Source organism: Phodopus roborovskii, unplaced genomic scaffold, assembly GCF_943737965.1.
Source record: "Phodopus roborovskii unplaced genomic scaffold, PHOROB, whole genome shotgun sequence".
NCBI lineage: Eukaryota > Metazoa > Chordata > Mammalia > Rodentia > Cricetidae > Phodopus > Phodopus roborovskii.
This window is the reverse complement of record NW_026126482.1, coordinates 1,832,422-1,851,770: the sequence shown is the minus strand read 5'-3', so window position 1 is coordinate 1,851,770 and position 19,349 is coordinate 1,832,422. Positions and strand designations below refer to the sequence as shown.

The following is a 19,349-nucleotide window of genomic DNA, read 5'->3' as shown; positions in this document are numbered from 1 at the left end:
TCTGTGGGGAAGTGTTCTCTGCCCCTCCTAGGGTCCTCATGACCATTGGACTCGTGTGCATCTCTCCAGCAATCCTTCCAGGCCCTCCATAGCTAGGAAAGAAGAAAGACAAATCCCCAATCTCTTTGCAAATATGTAGGCACTTGAGAATTTCTTGGATATGTGCAATTCGCCAGCTCCCCAACTTGTGAGCCTGAGAGCGGGGGAGGTGCGGCTTGTCACCTAAGAGACTGGCAGAATCATATACCCTTTCCTTAGCGCCCCTCTTTGAAGTTTATGCCAGGAGGCTGTCCCTTCGTCCATATTTGGAAGCTGTTGGGCATGCTTTGCTTTTGCTTTTTTTTTTTTTTTTTTTTTTTTAATTAAAACAATTTGTATGTATTGTGTGGATTTGTGTTTTCATTTACCCTGGTACCTAGTTATTTTTGTCAGCCTCTTCATCTGTTTCCCTTTGACCTCTACTCCCTGTGCTATATTTCAGCATCGTTAGCCTTCCAGCCCCTCCTGATGTCCTCTGTCCAGGATCACAGGCATACTGCAAATATATATATGGCACATTGGGACCCCTGTTGTCAGGAGCCCTCTTTGTCCAATTATAATGTCTCACTTCCCTCTCAGAACCCCAAGCACGCCAAAGAGAAGGGAGGAGATGGTGAGGGAAGACGGCTTCCTGGGGGCACATTTCAGCCTGGTCCAGCAGGCAGTGCCTGGAAAGGACTAGTCTCACGAGTCCACCCAGGGCGATGCAAGAGGAAGTAGGAAAGCTAGCCCTGTGTGCTTAGACGTGGGTCTCTCGTGGAAGTGAGAGGGCCCAACTGAGTCCATCCTGATCGTAGGCGCTCTGGAGACTTCAGATGGGAAACAAGCGTCTCAAGTGGGGTGGAGCACAAGGCAGAATGTAGAAAACACGTCACGAATCCCAGCGGACATCTTAGAGATGCCCAGTGTGTTTGGTCTGTGTGATATCTGGTGCTGGTTGGCAGCCTCCAGTTAGCTGCTGAGCTGCCTGCCAATCCAAGCGTGGAGACAGAGATTGGCAGGTGCTCCAGGATGGTAACCTACTAAGAGGCAGGACAACATCTTTCTTAAAATAAAAGGGAGGAGGAGAAGGTTTCCACAGGGACCTTCGTCACTACCCTGTATCTGCCCAGAAGTCCAGATCCCTGTACTTTACCACCCTATCAAAAGGGGAGGGGCTATGAAGCCAGTTGTAGCTTGAAAATTTGAAAGGGTAGAATTAAGGTTAACTCTGAATTTCCTGCTTCTCAAGCAATTAAATCCTTCTCCCTTGTTATTAAGTTAATGTCATCTTCCCCCACCCCAACGTAATTGAGCATAAATTGCTGGGAAAATAGGAGATAAGTTTGTAGATACTATATAGACATAATGGGATGAAATTAGTAAGAAGTAATAATTAGAGTTATAATTACATAGTTCTTGGATTTTTAAGAATCAAAAAAAATCTAAATCTTGTCAACAAGTCAATGACCCACTAACAGTGATTTACAAAGAGATCTGTTAATTAGATCATGATAAATAAATTTGTAATGCAGCAGTTTAGAAAAATATTTTTACATAATAGACGAATACTGTTAGCCTATTTCCTGAGTCTCAGTACTTTTTAAAATAATAAAAATAATGACTTTAAGACCCTCAGGCTAGGCTCAGTGGGTGTAAAGTGCTTGCCTTTCAAGCATGAGGACCCAGGCTTGTCCCCAGGACCCATGTATAAAAGCCAGTCACCTCTGCAAGACAGGCAAGATTCTGGGAGATTGCTAGCCAGCCAGCCTACCTGGCCTAGGGCCAAACAAGAGAACCAGTGTCAACAAAGTGGATGCGCCTGAGGGGTGATACCAGAGGCCGATTTCTGGATAGCCACTTGCACAAATGCAGATCCCCCACTCCACACAAAAGAACCTCAAGGGAAAAATAATTCCTCACACTCTTAATAATATATTAGTATTCTTCCCCCCCACCCCCCAGCAGGTTTTTCTGATGTCCACCGTGGGTGCGTTTGTGGGGCAGTAAACAATCAGGCATACAACTACCACCACCGCCCTCCATTTCACGGCCTCCTTTCCCAGGCCTGTGTGTGTGTTTGAACACGTGTTATGGGAGGTTGTGGAGCCTCCCAGCATCCTGGCTGTCAGAAGTAGGCTCCTAAGAGTGGTGGCCCTTGCATTACCATAACCATTCTGGCCCCAGCCCCTGCTTCCTGCCTCCCTCCTCTTCTGTACCACGTGAACAAGCCACAACTGCTAGAGCCCCAGCAGCCTCCATGCTGTAATAGGGCCTCTGAAACTATGAACCCAAACAAGCCTCTGCTCTGTTCAGTTGTCTGTGTCAGGGATTTCAGTCACAGTGGCGTGTGGGGGAACTTCGCCTCTGGAAAGACAGCGCCCCCCAATAAGCCCAGGGGCTGGGTCTGCTCATGCCTGTATGGCTGGACTTAGTGTGATGATGGAAAAGAACACCCTGCCATGCTCACTGCTGTGGTCACTCTTCTGAAAGAACACGTTTTAACAATCTCGTATATGGATGGATACTGTACTTTTTTGCTAACATCAAGCTCTAATTAACTGTCTTGCCTCTGCCTCCGGAGTACCGGTATTACAGGCATGGGCTATCGTGCATGTCTTAAAAGTTTATTTTCTCTGTGTTACATCTTCAAGGGTGGCCAGGTGACAGTCCCAGCATTTAGGAGGCTGAATCTGGAGGAAGATCGGCATGGGCTGCATAGCGAGAAACAGTCTCAAAAAACAAAAGTGACTGTTCAAACTCAGAAAAACAAGAAACAAAATTGTATCCATCACTGCATTAAAAGAAGATCATTAATGTTAGCATAGCAAAAGACTCTATGCATTAAAGAAAGGTAAAAATGAAAACCAAAAAAAAAAAAAAAAAAGAAAAGAAAAAAAAAAACCCTCCAGATACAGATCCTGCTGTTTGTTTAACATCATTTAACAGCAAAACATGATATGCTTCGTGCTTGCTTTTTTTCTCCTTTTGTGTCACCTGCCCATCTGATACTCTGATGGTGAGATGCTTACGCTGGAGCTCACACCCAGCAAAGAAAAAGGCAGAGCAGAAAAGCCCAGTTAAGTCTTCACTTTGACGAAACAGTCATCCTTAGTGGATTTATCCTCCCAATTTAACTAAATGTTCTGTGTGTACTAACACCAGTTGAGACCCACTGAGGATTCCAGGATTCGATGGATGGGAAAGGTAGCCACAACAAAAGTATCAATTAAGTACAAGTGAGCGCTCATATTTGAACTTTTGGGTCTATGATAATTGTCAGTATCCTTGACAGAGTCCTTTTATTTTAGACAGGTTTATAAAGCATTTATACACAATATTATATAATATTCAGGATCTCTTAGAAGCTCAGAAGGCGGAATAGATGGATAGGACAAAGCAGGTCAGCTCAGGTAATTTGAACAGGGTGGTTAATTATTCCACTTTGCATCTCATTTGACATTTCCCACAATAAAGCAAAGTGGCTCAGGAAAAGGCGTAAGTATGACATGGTACTGTCACACAAGCGAACTCCTTAGATGTCCTGTGACTGAACGGACACAGTAGAGAAGGGACTGGAGCCACCTTTGTATTTGTAGCTCAGCTGGCTTTTGCAGGTTAGTTGTGGGCCTCTAGGAGCTGAGGAGGACCTCGTGTGAGGCATGGGAAAGTAGAAGGGAAGTTCTTCCATTTGTGATCGGACCCTCAGTGCATCACTTGATGCTTGGTTGCTGGTGAGGTTGGGCTTGGGCGGTCCGTCACTGGTAGAAGGCTTTCATGGTTTGCTTTTTTTTTTTTTCCTCTTGTTTCAGGATTTCCTTCAAATGCTGTTGGAGAGCATTCCAGAAGACAAAAGGTGAGGACCAGCATAGGGGTCAAGAGCCCCATTTCGCTTTTAATGTTGAAAAGGCCCTGCCATCGTTTGGCCCATTGTTCCAACTTAAGACAATTGAGGTCTCCTCTCTGCGTGAAGGGACCCAGTGCGACTGACTGTAGAGTCACAGCTTGACCAGAACACAGGCTGGGGGCAGGGCAGCATGCATATACAACCCAGGGCCCTTCAGTGTGGAATCAGGAAGCTAGCCCGGGCACCCCGGGGGAGGGGGGGTTAAGAAGGGAGGAGAGCACTCCACAGCAGAGCTCTTGCTGTTCAGATAAGGTCAGGGGCTGCTAGCCCACCTACTCATTAGAATAATAAGTAGGTAAATAAAAGAGGAGAAGAAGTTGAGGTAGCCGCAGTGGTTTTCTATAAGGACAGCCTGTTTAACTGAGCCGCAGATGTGCAGCCAGAGCCCGGGGTGACATGCTGCCTCCTGTCCCGGTCTCGTACCTGTGGCCATGGTAAAATACCTGACAAAAAGCGACTTGGGGGAATGGATTTATTTTAGTCACAGTTCCCGGTCACCGTCCCTCATGTGGCAAATTGAAGACAGCAGTGGCCTCCAACCGCTGGTCAAGGGTAGGGAGAATGCTGAATGCATTAGCCAGCTTGTCCCACGTCAACCAAGGCAGTCAGACAGACAGTCTCCTATAGGCGTGCCGCATTCATTGAGACTGTCTTCCTAAGTGATTCTAGGCTGTGCAGAGTTGGCGGTTAAAAACTAACCATCATACTTCCTAATTTCAAAATCTGGAGCAAGTCATTTAGACCCCTGTGGGCAGTATTTAAAATAGCAGGGGTTAAAAAGTTGATTCCTGTGTTTAAACCAGGTGCTCATTTGATGGTTGGTCTGCCCATTAAAACACAGCCATGTCCTGTGCACAGCCACGCGCACGGTCTGTGTGCATCGCCATCGGCTCTGGCTTTAGTGTTCTCGTAATCCATCCATCAGGGAGAGCAATAGAACACAACATTGATCCTTGGAATCACGCTTTCTCAGTTGGGGTCTCACGGGTGGCAGGCTAGCCTCAAACTCACTATGTCCCTGAGGGTGGCCCGGAACGTCCGAGCCTCCTGCTTCTACCTCCTGAGCACGGGGATCACAGGTGTGCATCACCACTACTAAAGTGTGTGAAGCCTTGGATCAAACCCTCATGCACGCTAGGCAAGCACTCACCCAGTGTGATGTTTTTATCCCTGTTTGACCGAGAAGGCGACTGAAGGAAACTGACTTGAGTCACCAGTCTGTACCTCAGGCCCGACATGGAAGTCTGGCCCCAGAGTTGGGGAAGCTGAGGCTCCAGAGGTAGCTTGTCCCCCAGTGTGTGGGCCCACAGGGACTGGCTCCATCCTGACACCTTCTACCTCCGTGCTCAGTGCAAGCTGCCTGACACTCAGAGTTGGATGTGGTCATCTGGGGCACCTGGCCTCATATGGCTGTTAGAGGATGCCAAAGCCTCTGTTACACATCCAGACTCCTCCAGTGCAGGTCTTGTAATGCGCCCTGTCCTAGCTCCTAAATGTAAACACCTGAAAGCATAGTCCTAATAGCAAAGCTGGCATCCAGACATTAAAGGGTGACTTTCCGAGCAATATAAATGTCTCTTTGTGGAAGGGCTGACATTAGTTTTCTTTCTCTGCCTGAAGGGCTTAGCTGTGTTGCTAATGTATGTAAACATTTCCAAGTGTGGACATGAATTCTTTGAGACAGATATTGTCTTAGACTCATGCAAGGCCAGCCACTTTTATGTCGCTAAGCCTGACTGATAAGCAGTCTAAATTAGATGTCTCAAGGGTGAGGCATTATGTGTCCAGGCTAAGTGCAAGGATGACTGGGGAGGACTCTTTTCTGCATACTGGATTTCCCCCTGTTGAAACCTCCCTCTCTCCCACCTTCCACCCTTCCTTCAGCAGGGTGGAGGCTCTGCTCTTAGTCCTGGTTCTGTTGTGGCCTTGCTTTTCAGCACAGGGGCTCATACTTGCTAATCAAGCTTTCTGCCACTGAGCTAAACCCTGATATTGATTTGTCTCTGTGTGTGGGCACATGCAGCGTGGTGCATATGTGGTCAGATTTGTGGATTCTCTTCCTTCCACCTTTAATGTGAGCTCTGTGGCAAGCACCTTTACCCATTAAGCCATCTTACTGAACAAATATCATTTAAAAAAAATAAAGCAGAAATATGCAAATACGAAGCCAATCCATGCATCATGCAGCGTCCATGTACTTGTTCGATTCCTTGATTGCTGCCCTTCTATGCTCATTCCCAAACATGCCCTGTGGCTTCAGGGACTTAGCAAGACAATCAGCTTTTCTGGAGGCCCTGTGCTAAGGAACAGCCTCGTGTGGAAGGCCCTAAATGTTCCAGTTTAGCATCCTGGTTTTGTTGTTTGTTTGTTTAAGTAGACGTATCGTGGTGGTGTCTTAAGTAGAATGAGTTATCACTGCCTTGATGGAACACCATGACCAAACCGCTTGGGTAGGAAAGTGTTTATTCAGCTCACACTTCCATATTGCTGCTCATCATGGAAGGAAATAAAGACAGAAGCTCAAACAGGGCAGGAACCTGGAGGCAGGAGCTGATGCAGAGGCCATGGAGGGTGCTGCTCACTGGCTTGCTCCCCATGGCTCGCTCAGCCTGCTCTCTAATAGAATCCAGGACCACCAGCCCAGAGGTGACACCACCCTCCATCGGCTGGGCTCTCCCCCATCAATCACTAGACTAGCTAAGAAAGAGCCCTACAGGCTTGCCTGAAGCCTGATGTTAGGGCGGCATCTTCTCAGCTGAAGTTTCCTCTTCTCAGGTGACTCTAGCTCCTGTTGACATAAAACCAGGCAGCTCAGGCGGCGATTCTTCTGCAAGCGTCACATCAGATGTGGTTACTTGTTGTTCAGGAGTAACCCTGGAAGGGTTACACTGTCCCTTCATAACTGGGTGTTAAGCTCACAGCCTCACACATGCTAGGCGTGTGGTTGACCTGTACTGCAGTACCAGTAATGTTCTTTTCTTCATGCCTGCCCTTAGGACACTAGCTCAGGTTCTCTGATAAGAGTATAGAGGTCCTTCTTTAGGGCATCAAGCAGAGGAAATAGGGAGGGAGGGGAGAAATTAATTTATAGATGTGGTGTACGGCCTCTTCTGTTGGCTATCAAAGTGCAATCCTTCAGGGAAAACTTCTTAGGGCAGAGACAGCACAGTTCACTTGAGTTTGGGAGATCCGTCTTACTTCTAATCTCCATGATGCAGTATGGAGTTCATTTGGGTGCCCTGAGCCCTCTGGCTCCCAGGGCCTGGATTTTATTGTTGTGGATGTTTACTGAGGCAACACACTGAACCCACAAAGAGACTTTTGTTGCAGTTGTGGGGATTAGAGCAGCATCTAAGCTCCATGTACGTGGCTGCCAACCACCCACTGCATCCCTCTGATGGGCACCTCCCCCAGTGAGATCATGCTTTGCCTAGCAGGCTTAAGTCTCATTAGGAATTCTCCTTAAATGATAAAGTAATCTCTTGCCTACAGCAAGCCTGCTTCACCGAGTATATTGGAGTATGTTTTCAAACAACATCTTCTTGCTGGCTAACTAATCTCAAAATCTAGTTTGCCTACTCAAACAGATGGTTTGCTCCATTACCTATGCAGCATATTGTACTAATTTTATGTGGGCCTCCAAAGACGGCACATCTACCCCCTGGAGCCTCTAATCTTTGGCCCCAGTTGCAAACCGATCCTTTGGCACATCTGTTAGGCACTTGAGCCATGCCGAGCAGGCAAGGCTTTGCCAGCCACAGTGGCTGGTGGCTTCAGTGTCTGCTCTGTCGTCTCGCTGCAATGCATCGACATTCTGGGTGGACCATCTCACACGAGGCAGGGAAAAATAAATCCAGTACCAGCCTTCAAAGAGATCCCAGCCAGCTACCAAAAACACAGGTCACTGTCATCGCCAGCACAGGGCGTTAGAATCAGTGGATGAAGGGCTTGAGAGGTTCTGGGTCCTAGGGGCGCAGACAGCAGACTCATCAGCCTTCAATTTGAAATGATACCTGAAGCCAGAGCTTGCTGAAGACTTGGGGAATGTCTCTGGCCAGGCACTGTGGGAGGAGTGAGGGGGGATGGGAGAGCTAGTATCGGGGAGATCCAGTAGAGACCCCTAGAACATTTGAGTCCAGAAATCTTGAGAACTGGGGTCATTTCAGTGACTCGTACAGTGGCCGTGGGCTTTGAAGCAATGAACAGAGCTAGTGGTTGTCTGAGAGGCGCCACGGTTACAAATGGCTGATTAGTTGTGATGCTGAATAGAGGAACCAAGTGTGGAGCCTGGCTTTCCTTTCTTGGCCACTGGGCTACATTCTGAAGTGCAGCGGGCAGCTTCTTGTCCCTGGAATCAGAATGGGGGGGGGGGGTGGAGGAGATAAGGACAAAGAGAAGTGCTCAGGCCATCTAGACAGGCACACCATCCTCCCCCCGCCAGAAATCTATCACACACACACACACACACACACACACACACACACACACACACACACACGGGGAATAACTGGTCCAGCAGCTTTGGCTCCTGGGTTCTGGTGTCAGCCACAGCTACTGATTAATTCTTGCCGTCAATTACAGTGTTTGTGTGTGCATGTCCGTGTGTTTGTTTAAACCCCTTGTTCTTCCTCCCCCACGGAGCAGGGAGCACTCACTTGCCATGCCCATCAGCAGTCTTCATTAACTGTCTGAGCACAAATGCCTTGTTCTGATCAAGAAAACAAGCAACACCATGGAAAGCCCTGAGGAACATAGTTTGCTTCCACAGGCAGAGAAGGGGCTGAAAGGCATAGCTTACCCATGTTTAAGCACCTGTACAGAATGTAAGTTGTATTCCAGGACGTGGACTTCCATTTCAAACCCTGCTCCTTTTCCCTGCCTAGTACCTATACTTCCAAAGTTCTTGAGGCCCGGCATGTGCTTCATGAGAAAGCCGATGTAACTGTGTGTCGGGCTGTGGAAGGGTCAGCAGGTTGTGAGTGCTAAGACTCCCAGGGGGCCGGAGGCAGGTGCCCAGAATGACGTCAGCATCACACTGTCACAGCAAGCTGATAGGCCCGTCTGTGCACAGTTACCGCGGCTGCTTATCATCACAGCAGCTCACAAGTCAACAGCAAGCGTGTTGCAGGTGTGCATGGCCCATCCTCTGGCAAGCCTGTGGCTGTATCTGTTCACTTCCATGTCATGGAAAGATCACTCGTCCACTCTCTGGGCTCTAAACAGCTTGTTTTTCTAAGCAGCAGCCCGTCAGGGATGCCAGTGTGTTCTGTTCCCTTCTGTATTTACTAATTGCAATGCATTTACAGCCCCGGGTTATCAGGAGATAACCCACGCTGCCCCACGCTGCCCAGTGAAGTGCGGTTCACACGAGCAGGGAGCCATAGCTCCCAGGACCAGGTATCAGCCAATAGGGTGGGAAGAGTGAGCGTCCTGGTACAGACAGGAAGGACATTCAGCCGTGGGTCTATCTCCTGTAATTATCTGGATAAAATCAATCTCCATAGCGATAAGACATGCAGAAGTATCATTCCCTGTGTGGCCTGGGTCCTAACTACATAGAAGTGTCTCTGCTTGTCTGCCGTGAATGTTTAAGCCACATGACCTCAGAGGGGGAGCGCACACCTCTGGCGTAGACACTGGGGGTGGCAGGCAGCTAAATGCCCTTAGTCACTGCTGTACCATGCCCATAGTAATGATCAGAACAACAAAAACAGCTTAGATGCTCTCTTTGCTCTGAAAACATGTAGTCCGTTTCTTCCCAGAAAACTAGGCATTTTTTATATGGTGGATCCCATTTCCTTGGAGACGAGGCCACCTATACCTCCTTAAGCTTTGCTTGGTTGCTTTTTTGGAGGGAGGGTGTCAACCCATGCATCTTCTTATGGTCTAACGTCTTATTCCACGCTTTCCCAGACAGGCTTAGTACAGTGTTGTTGTCTCTGCTCTAACACTCGAGAACACTGACTTTGACCAGAGTCCCCCTAGGCTGTAGATTCAACCTCTGTTCAAACAGTTGTCATCCACTTCACATGGCAAGTGTAAGGACCAAAGTGGTCATGGTCATACGATGCTTCAGATCTTTCCAGAGAAGAGTGACGTGAAAACTCAGCCCCTTCTGGTTAAGAGAGGGCAGTTTTGGAACTCTCCTGACCTCACGTCTCTGCCCAACGACGGTCTCTCCACCTCTCCGCTGACAAGCAGGCCAGCACCAGCAGACAGCAGGTCACCTGCGGCATTAGAAGTGTTACAGAGAAGGGAGAGCTGCGCTGGGCACAGCCTCGCAGGCTGTTTCTGTGAGCAAGTCTGTACACTGCAGAGTGACTCATCACACGGCCCACGTTTAGCATGGGAGAGAAAGTAGGGCTTCCTACACTTGAATCCCAGCTCTTCAAGCACCATCTGCGTGGCCTCAGACAAGTTTCCCAGCCTCTCGGGATTTTGTTCTTTCTTTCCTGAGGTCATAATAACCACGACTTTATGCTGTTTCTCTAAGGGTTAGGAAAAATCTTGTCTGTCCTGCTCTTACACAGTAGGTACACAGACGGTAGCTGCTACTGTGCCTTCACCCGGCAGTGCCTAGAGATGTTTCTGTTTTCTGTTCTCCTGCCGCCATAGACTTTGTGTGCAGGTACTGAGTATGGCAACTGTATCCGCTCTAATGCTTGCCAGTGAACAAACCCTCAGAGCTGGCTGTAGCACTCCACACCCTTGGGATTGAGGTGACCACACATACATACACTCAGGGGACTGAGGTAGAGGATTTTGAGTTTGAGGCCATCCTGTGCTGTGCTGCATAATGAGACCCTGTCTCCAAAGTGTGTGTGTGTGTGTGTATGTGTGTGTGTGTGTTTGCACGCTTGCACACATGCCTGCAAATCAGCAGCCTGCTATGTGGCCTCCCTGCCTCCAGCCTTGTTCTGTAACCATGGTGGTCTCTTCTCATCCCATCCTGGCTGCTACTGGCTAGGCCAAGCCTTACCTTTACCTTGTCTTTATGGCACAGGCACTTGGGTCTTCTTACCATTCATCGTCTTCCTCCATATCCACTGTCCCGTCGCAGCACGCAGGGCAGTGCAGCCACCCCAACTTACGTGCTCGATCGAGTGCTGCCTCCCCTTCTGAGCCAGGAGATGGCCCACACCACACACCTACAGGCTGCTGGCATCCTGTAAGGCATCTTCCATCCATCCATTCCTCAGAGACATTTCAACCCCTTATGCCACTGAGATGCGAGAGGGGTCTTTCAGTGGGAATTCCACAGAGGAGACGATGTTTGCACCCTGGCATTTACTCCTCTGTGCCGGTGCCCAACAGCTGTTGACCATCTTGTGAAATCACTCAAAAATTGCAATTAAGCCGCCCCTCAGATGCTGTCCTTTCAGGGCTTGTAATCCGGTTCCTGCGAGCATCTGAGCGCTCGGATCGCCCACTGTGTCTGGCCCTTTTGATCATCCATGATGCTTCTACGCGTTTTCTCTGAGTGTGCCTGTTTTCATGAACGCCAGGTACAGGGCGGCCAGCCTTAGAAGTGCCTCTGGCTTCCGCTTTCCTAAGGGTCAGTGAGATGATGCCAGGAGTGTAGCCCACAGGAGTCTGTCTGCAAAGGAAACCAGTGAAGGACACTTCCTACCTGTATCCCAAGGAAATAACGTTTGTTATTATTAATTTTTCCCTTGAGATGTGTGGGGCTGGCAGATAAGACTTGAGTTCCGTTTCCACGTGAGGTAAAGATGACTCAGTTGAAGGCCTATTCTTCTCTGAAACAAAGGCATTCTGTCCCCACCTTGCCTACCATTGATCTTGCCGCGGGGACGCAGTTCCTTTGGTACACGGGTCCATTTCCTGCGCTCATCCTGCGCATCCCAGGGCTCTGAGCACTGGGGCCATTTCTTTGGGCACCAGTTTGCCAGGCCTGATGGAGGAGCAGGGCCTGTTTGCTGGGACCGTTTCCCCGAGTGTCCAGCCAGAACCACGGTCCTAGTCCTGTCTTTTCAGCCAAGTCCTCTGAGGGTGTTTCCAGGCCTTCTCCTAAACTCGGGAGTCCTCCTGAAGGTGCCCTGGGGAGCAGCCTCCTCCCTTCACACACGCCTCTGAGCCCAACATTTATAGAGCGCTTGGCTGTTTGCACCGGATCAACCTTATACAATTATAGCAAGTGGTGGAAAAAGGCCCAGGGATGGTGACACTGGGCTTCCTTGTGAGGTGACTCCCCGGGATCTGAAGACCAAGGAGACCCGAAAAGAAGACAGATAGTCCCTCTATCTTTCTAGTTCTCTCTCCATCTTCTGCCTCCTACTCTTATAGAGAAACACTGGCTACAGAAATTCAGACTCTCTCCCCAAATAACCCGTTTCTTCCCCGATAGGCGCCGTTTCCCCAGCCCATTGAAAGCTGATTCCTGACCAGAAGCCCATGTGGACTACTACACTTGGCCTTCATTTATATTGGGTATTTCTACAACCTCTGTTGTCAGTGCAGAAATTGCGGAGGGGGGGGTTTGCATTGGGGCATAAGTTTATTTATGTGCGCGTCTGCGTTCCTAACCCTATGCGTGATTGCTGCTCACTGGCCCACAGATTTCAAGGCAGTTGCCCTGTCTCCACCCCCTTCCCATGATAGGAGCTCCAGGATCACAAGAGGCACGCGCCACGTCTAGCTTTGTGTGTGTGGGTTCTAGGCTGGAACTCTGGCCGTCTGGCTCCAGTAGCTGAGGCTTTACCTGCACACCTCCAGGGACTGTGTTTTTCATTCATCCATTCAAACAAAACTATGTCCACAGAAACTTGCCTTCCTACCAGGAACATCGTGAATGCTGGGATTGGCTGCTAGAGAGCTTCCATCCTTCATTCAGTCCCAAGTGTGCTAGATACTGTGACCAAGCTGAGGAGAGGGATGGAGCTTATCCAGGGAGGCAGGCTGCCTTCTTCCAGGCTAAAGGCTGAGGAGCAAATTCCGGGCATGAGCAGGAGTCTTCTGGGAGGGGATAAGGAGGGGCGGGTTTGCTGCAGACAAACCTTCCTTGCATTGCTGAGGGAAGACCAGCAGCTACCACTATTCCAGCTATGTAGTGGTTCTGTAGGCCAGTGAAGTCAGCAGGGTAAGAAAGCAAAAGCATTTCAGTCAGCGCAACCACATTCAGAGTAATGCACGGAGCTTTTGATGCCAGCCTACCCTGAAAACAGACAGTGGACTGGGTTCTTGCAGCCCGTGTTACTGTGCAGCTCACAGGCGTGTTACCACACTCGCCTCCCCTAGCGGGGAGCCGGGCTCCATGGATTCTAGGAGCTTTCCTACCCGTACCGCCACACACACACACACACACACACACACACACACACACACACACACACACACACGCACGGGTTCCTTCCCACACCACCAGCCAATAGGGTGGTGCTCACTCATGGCTGAAGAGCACCTCCTCTGCCTGAGGACTTAGCTGGACATGCGTGCTGCTCGGAAGGGTTTTTAACCATCGGGTTCTTGTTTTATTTTGTTTCCAAAGGCTCGGCCTGTCTGTTGAGAACATCGTCCGTGATTGGCTTGAGTGTTCCGGAATACCTAAGGTACCTGAGATAACTTTCGGGGATAGAGTGAAGCTTGCTGCCTGCCTCTCAGTCCTTACAGAGAGGTTTTTTCACTGTGTCCGTGAAAGCGTCGGCTCGGTGGCCACTGGCTTGAGTACTGTGGCATTAGGTGGATGTGACCAATGGCCACTGCCTTGTGTATAAAGTGAAGTCACACAAAGCATGCTGGGTGTTTCGGGTGGGGTCTCCAAGCAACCATTTTACACCTTGAGTGGGTTAAGCAGATAGCTTCCGGTTCTACCTTGGGTGTGTGTAGCCAAAACAAGTGATCTGGTTTGCCACAGCTTTTGCCTAGCCGTGGCACTTATTTTCCTTCCAATCCCTGCATTTGAACTTCCTCCCTAGTACCCTTAAGGACTGCATCAGGCCACTCTAGCCATTTTGTCATTGCTTTGTCCCAGGGACCTGGACTCAGTACCCCCCCCCCTTCCTCAGGCCAGGGGTAGCTGTGAGAGAGAAACCTTTGCCAGCCCTGTGGGAACAGCTAGCCTAGAGCAGAGGGGCTGCATATCTCCCAGTTCTGAGCTTCACAGAATCTGTGGGGTAATGCAGGCTCCTCCCTAGCCGGAATGTTGGGCCGAAAGGACCAGGCTTACTAGCTGTGTGGTAGGCCTTGGTGGCTATGGAAAGTCTGGCCCTGCGTTCAAGCAAGCCACCCCTGTAGACTGCTTATTTCTGTCTTTGTGGACGTTTATATGAGCTTCTGCTTGGAGGTGTCTAAGTGTCAATGAATGTCTGTGACTCACGAAATGTAGTGGAGGATGTTCAGATAGCCTTCAAACCAAGAGAAAGGTTACTGCCTGCCAGCTTTAGCTCACTGGGAGAGACACTGCCTTCAGTTTAGAAATGGACGCCGGCCCGCTCAGTTACTTACTTGTTTGGTTCAGTCTCTCCGGGAACAAAAAAAAGAAATGAAAACTAAACAAACCCGGTGAGGTGAGGCGAGGCGAGGCGAGGCTGCGCGGGGCCTGGAAGGCAACACTTTAAAGTCAGGCGTGTTGTGAGAACCTGTGGTTTCTAACAAGGTGACTTCCAACAAGGATGACTCACGCAGGACCAGCCTCGCCCGCCCTCAAGCGTTTTAGGTGGGGGCGGTGCTGGCAGTCTCTGCTTTGTGGGCCTGCGCCAGGCTGTGGAAGGCTCCCAGGCATTCTTGGTGTGGCTGAGGGCTGGGGAGAGTTGGAAGCTCAGCCACTCCCCAGGTCCCTGCTCTAGCACAGGACTCTTGCTTGCAGCAGGTAGCCCTGAGGAAGCAAAGTCCGGAACCCCTGAGCAGGGCACGCCCACAAGCAGGCTGCCCCAGGTAGAGTACTAGGCTGGACTGGCCCTCCTCTTAGTGGCTTCTTACAAAGTTGGGAAAGGAATAAGGAAGAGTGGGAGTTGCCTCTGAGAGGAGACGGCTTAGCACAGACAGACAGACTTTCTACCTCCGGCGGCTGATGAAACCTGCTGTCAAAACAGCCAGGTGCAATGAGGCGGTGTGCCCTCTGTAACTTATCTTTAAGGTCCACTGGCATGTCCCCGGGTGCTTAACTGTTCAGAAAAAAAAAAACAAAAACAAAAAAAACAGCGGCAGACAGAAAGAAGCCTGATTTAGTGCATAAGTTTGGCTGGTGAGTGATCACAGGGCATCTTTTCATCATCCGCCAACCCCAACCAGTTCTCCGGTTATTTATGTGGCTGGCTGCTGATGATCTACCTGCTCTCAGCCCCCTTCAACGCACGCGCACGCGTGTTGTAAGTCTCTTTTTGTTTCCACCTCTGTGAAAGGCTTGGCAGGGCCTGAGACCCCGCGGTGGCAGGAGCTTTCAGTGAATGGGACACCTTGTTCTTCATCCCGTCCTTCCTTCGTAATATGAAGTTACTAGTGGGCCCCTGCCAGAGTGAGGGCACTCTGCTCTTTGTTTCCTTCAGAATCTCTCTTCTCCAGCATTTGAATTCTCTGACAACAGAGACCCATGTTCTCCCATGAAGTTTTCCATCCCACAAGCTACAGAGGCTTTTTGTCTTCTCATGGAGGCCTGCCTCAACTTTCCTTTACAGCTGTGCGGAATGGAAATCACACAAAGAAAGCTAAGCGGACACAGCTTCAGGGGCAGCAGAGGTAGGCGCAGGAGACCCACAGAGACAAAGGGACTGGAGCCAGCCTCTTTAAAGACTGCCCCTCAGCCCTGCCTGCCACCTCTGACCTTGCAGGGACAGAAATTGCCTGTGTCCTCGGTCCTGTCCTCTTATGACACTTTTTCTATGAAAACATTGTGCATTTATTTTAGACTATAAAAAGCTTGCAAGTCAGAAAATTAAAATGACCCAGAGGTGGCTTTTATTTTTCTTTGCTGTGGTCTTCAAGGCAGGGTCTCATCTAGCCCACGCTGGCCTTGGACTTTCTCATAGCTGAGGCTGCCACACCTTCCTGTCAGTACCCCCTGAGAGCGGGTACACCTCCAAGCGTGTACCACTGTGACTGACATCCAGAGAAAGCACTTTGGTATACATCTTCTCAGCCATGATTCAGAATCTACAAGCACATGTTGTTTGGTTCTGAGATACATGAGACAGAACTCTGGGCCCTGAGCATGGCGGATGTGCTATTATTTATAAGCTAAAAACAACCACAGAAGCAAAGTCTATAAACTGTGGAGCTGCTATGTCAGTCTTAGTGGTGATCTAGGCCCGATGACAGCCAGCTCTGAGCCTCACACCCCCTTTCTGGGGTGTGTGGTAGATAACCAGCCTTTCAAGAATAAACTGGAAGCTTCGTCTAGGAGTTTTTAGACAGTGCATCTCTATTACTTGCCTTTTTCCTTTGATATAAGCTGAAGAGCAAGTGTTGACGGCTGTGTTGCTTCCTGAGAGACGGTACCAGACTAAATTGTGTCAGCTCCCCACCCCCATGTCGGAATAGTATGCAGCTGTCTCCTGGTGTCCACCGGGGATTGGCTCCAGATCCCCCGCCCCAGAGGGGGGATACCCAGCCCTTTTATACGGTGTCTTAGTGTGTACGTACAGTCACCTAAGTTCCCTATGTGTGCAGATCCCAGGCAGTGTGAAGACTGCCGGCTGCCGTCACACCATTGCCCAGACCCTTGACTGGCGTACTGAATCGCTACCAGCCAAGCCGCTTCTTTTCATGTCTGCCCTAAGGCCTGCCTCACCCACATGGTCATGTTCCAACCTTCACTATGAACATTGCTGTACGGAGCGCTAGAGATGGCATTTCTCCATCCAGGCTCGTTGGTTCCCCTCAGTGGAATTGCTTCAGAGCCTCTGAAGCCTCCTCTCGTGCAAAGATCTTTCTGGAACTCATCAAATCCCGAGGTCCCTGTGCAGGCAAATCCACAGTCCCATTTCCCAGGACCTGCACCATTTCCTGGGTGTATGTTGTCTGGGCTAGTGCAGTAGCTAGTTGGTCATGTAGCAGCCAAGTTCTGTCTTTCTTTCTGTCTTCCTTTCTTCCTTTCTTTCTTCCTTCCTTCCTTCCTTCCTGTCTGTCTGCCTGTCTGTCTCTCTCTCATCCACATCAATATCAAGTGAGTCTTCCCAAAACGCAGCTCAAATCCATCCTCAGTGAAACTCTCCTCTGTCTGGCAGTCTTCTGAGAATGCCCTCTGTCATGCTGGTGGATGTTTTCGGTACCACCCACGGCCGTCCTGTTGAGAGCGTTTTGTCCCACCCTTCTAGGCATATTTGGGCATCAGCGTCTTTTACACATGCTCTTTTCTGTCTCTCCAGCGTTCCGGCTTCTGTTGTGAGCCCATTATAACTGCTTTTATTGTTGTTGTTAGTATCTGGGTGTGTCTCATGCTGTCTCTTACCATATCTGAAGTGTCATATCTGATGCATCCCCGCATTACTTACCCTGTTGAGCATGTTTCCATTCTTCTGCTGAGTCCCTTTCCATGCTCAGGGGCTCATTGTCTGATAGAGCAGTGCCTGGCAATGCACAGCATTAAGTACTTGAACTATATCTAGCATACCTAAATTTTATTTATTTAGTTACCGAGACAAGGTCCCATGGCATAGCCCAGTCTGAGCTAACACTTCCCATGTAGTCCAGGCTGGCCTAGGACACACAGACCCTGCTGGTTCTGCATGATGAGTGTGGGACTTCCGGCCTGTACCAACACTTGGCATGAGTGGCTGAATGTTAAGTCTAATCTTAATTAAATGTATCTAAACTGAAAAGTTAATAAACCTATTGTTGCTGGATCTCAGGGATAATAATCTACTTTTCAACTGTAGATTTTATAAACTAAAAGTATAAGCGAAATATTTGATTAAATTATCATCTGGGTTGAGATGAAATGTACAAAATATCAGATTAAGAACCTCACACATTTAACCCCAGCACTTGGGAGGCAGAGGCAGGAGGATCTCTGTGAGTTTGAGGCCAGCCTGGCCTACAAGAGCTAGTTTCAGGACAGCCAGGCTACACAGAGAAACCCTGTCTTGAAAAACCAAAAAGAAAAGAAGGAGGAGGAGAAGAAGAAGAAAAAAAAAGAAGGAAGAAGCCTTCTACTAATAAAAAAGAAGAGGAAAAGGAGGAGGAAAGAAGGGAGGAAGGAGTAAAACATTTCTAATTTTAAAAGTTCTGCCACGTTCCAAAATGTAGTGTTTGAGTGCATGGATGCCACACATGTACAGTTGGTGCTCGTACCTTTGAATTCCACATAAGTTTGGTCAGTTACAGTTCAGTGTAAGCCATCTCTGAACCGAACACCTACAGACCTCCTAGAGCAGGGGTGTGCCCTGTGCTAGGTTTTGAACAAACTGGAGACAGCCGATAGGCTCTGTGCTGTAACTGAACCACTTTACCCAAAGGCCTGGAGTGTCTCTGGGTTTTACACCCAAAGGTGTCATGGACCAGTCCTTCAAGTACTGTAAGATGAACTAACCTATTAAAACGTTATCTGCTATGCCTTACTTTTAAGATGTATGTAGCAACTGCATTGAATGTCGTGGGGCATGCCTGTAACTGCAGCCCTGAAGCAAGGAAGATCTCAAGTTTCAGCTGTGTGGACAAGATAGCAAGTCTCTGACTAAAAAATAAAAAAAAAAAACCCATAAAAATAACAGCTAAAAATTCATAATTATAAATATCTCTGTGTATATGGTGTGTGTATGTGTGTATATATACACTGTGTGTGTGTATAGGGGGTGCCTGTGCATGCAACTATGGTGGCCAAAGGTTGACAACTCGTATTGTCTTCTATCCCTCCTTACCTCAGTTTTTTTAAAGACCTATTTTTGTCTGTGTATGAGTATGTATGTATGTGCGAGATAGAGAATGTGTGACTCTGACTGTATGTGTATGTATGTGTGTGTGCGTGTACACGTGAGTGTGTGCGTGTGTGCACATCTGTGTGCGTGTGTACACGTGTATGCACATTTGTGTGCATGTGCACGTGAGTGTGTGCGTGTATGCACATGTAAGTTCATGTGCGTGTGTGTACGTGTGTGCGTGTGTGTGCACACCTGTGTGTGCATGTGTGCATGCATGCATACGTGTGTGTGTGTGTGTGTGTGTGTGTATTGTTCAGTAGAACTGTAGAACTCATGACCTGTGTATGTGTGTGTGTGTATTGTTTAGAACTGTCCTTATGGCCTGTGTGTCCTGCTGAGCAAAACTGTCCTGCAGCTGTTACTCAGATTAACTCGTTAGTCCATCGTGCCATAAAGTCATCCACAGAGTAGATCTAAGTGAAACTAAAGTTTACAGTTCGTGAGTCCAGGTGGGGACAGCTAATGATGCAGGCCTGTGTTCCTTATCCACAGATGATTTCAATCCATAGGTTCAAGCAGGCATCGCAAAGATAGGGACCATTTCCCACATTGTC

At 48.9% G+C, this 19,349-nt stretch overlaps 1 protein-coding gene across 1 annotated transcript in view; it reads left to right on the top strand.

Moving 5' to 3' along the window:
* Aopep (aminopeptidase O (putative)) overlaps positions 1 to 19,349 on the top strand; it is a 226,184-nt gene that overhangs the window by 129,466 nt on the left and 77,369 nt on the right. The window contains exons 10-11 of the mRNA XM_051194140.1: positions 3,831 to 3,874; positions 13,431 to 13,491. Coding sequence (XP_051050097.1) covers positions 3,831 to 3,874; positions 13,431 to 13,491 — 105 coding nt within the window. The remainder of the gene's footprint in view (positions 1 to 3,830; positions 3,875 to 13,430; positions 13,492 to 19,349) is intronic.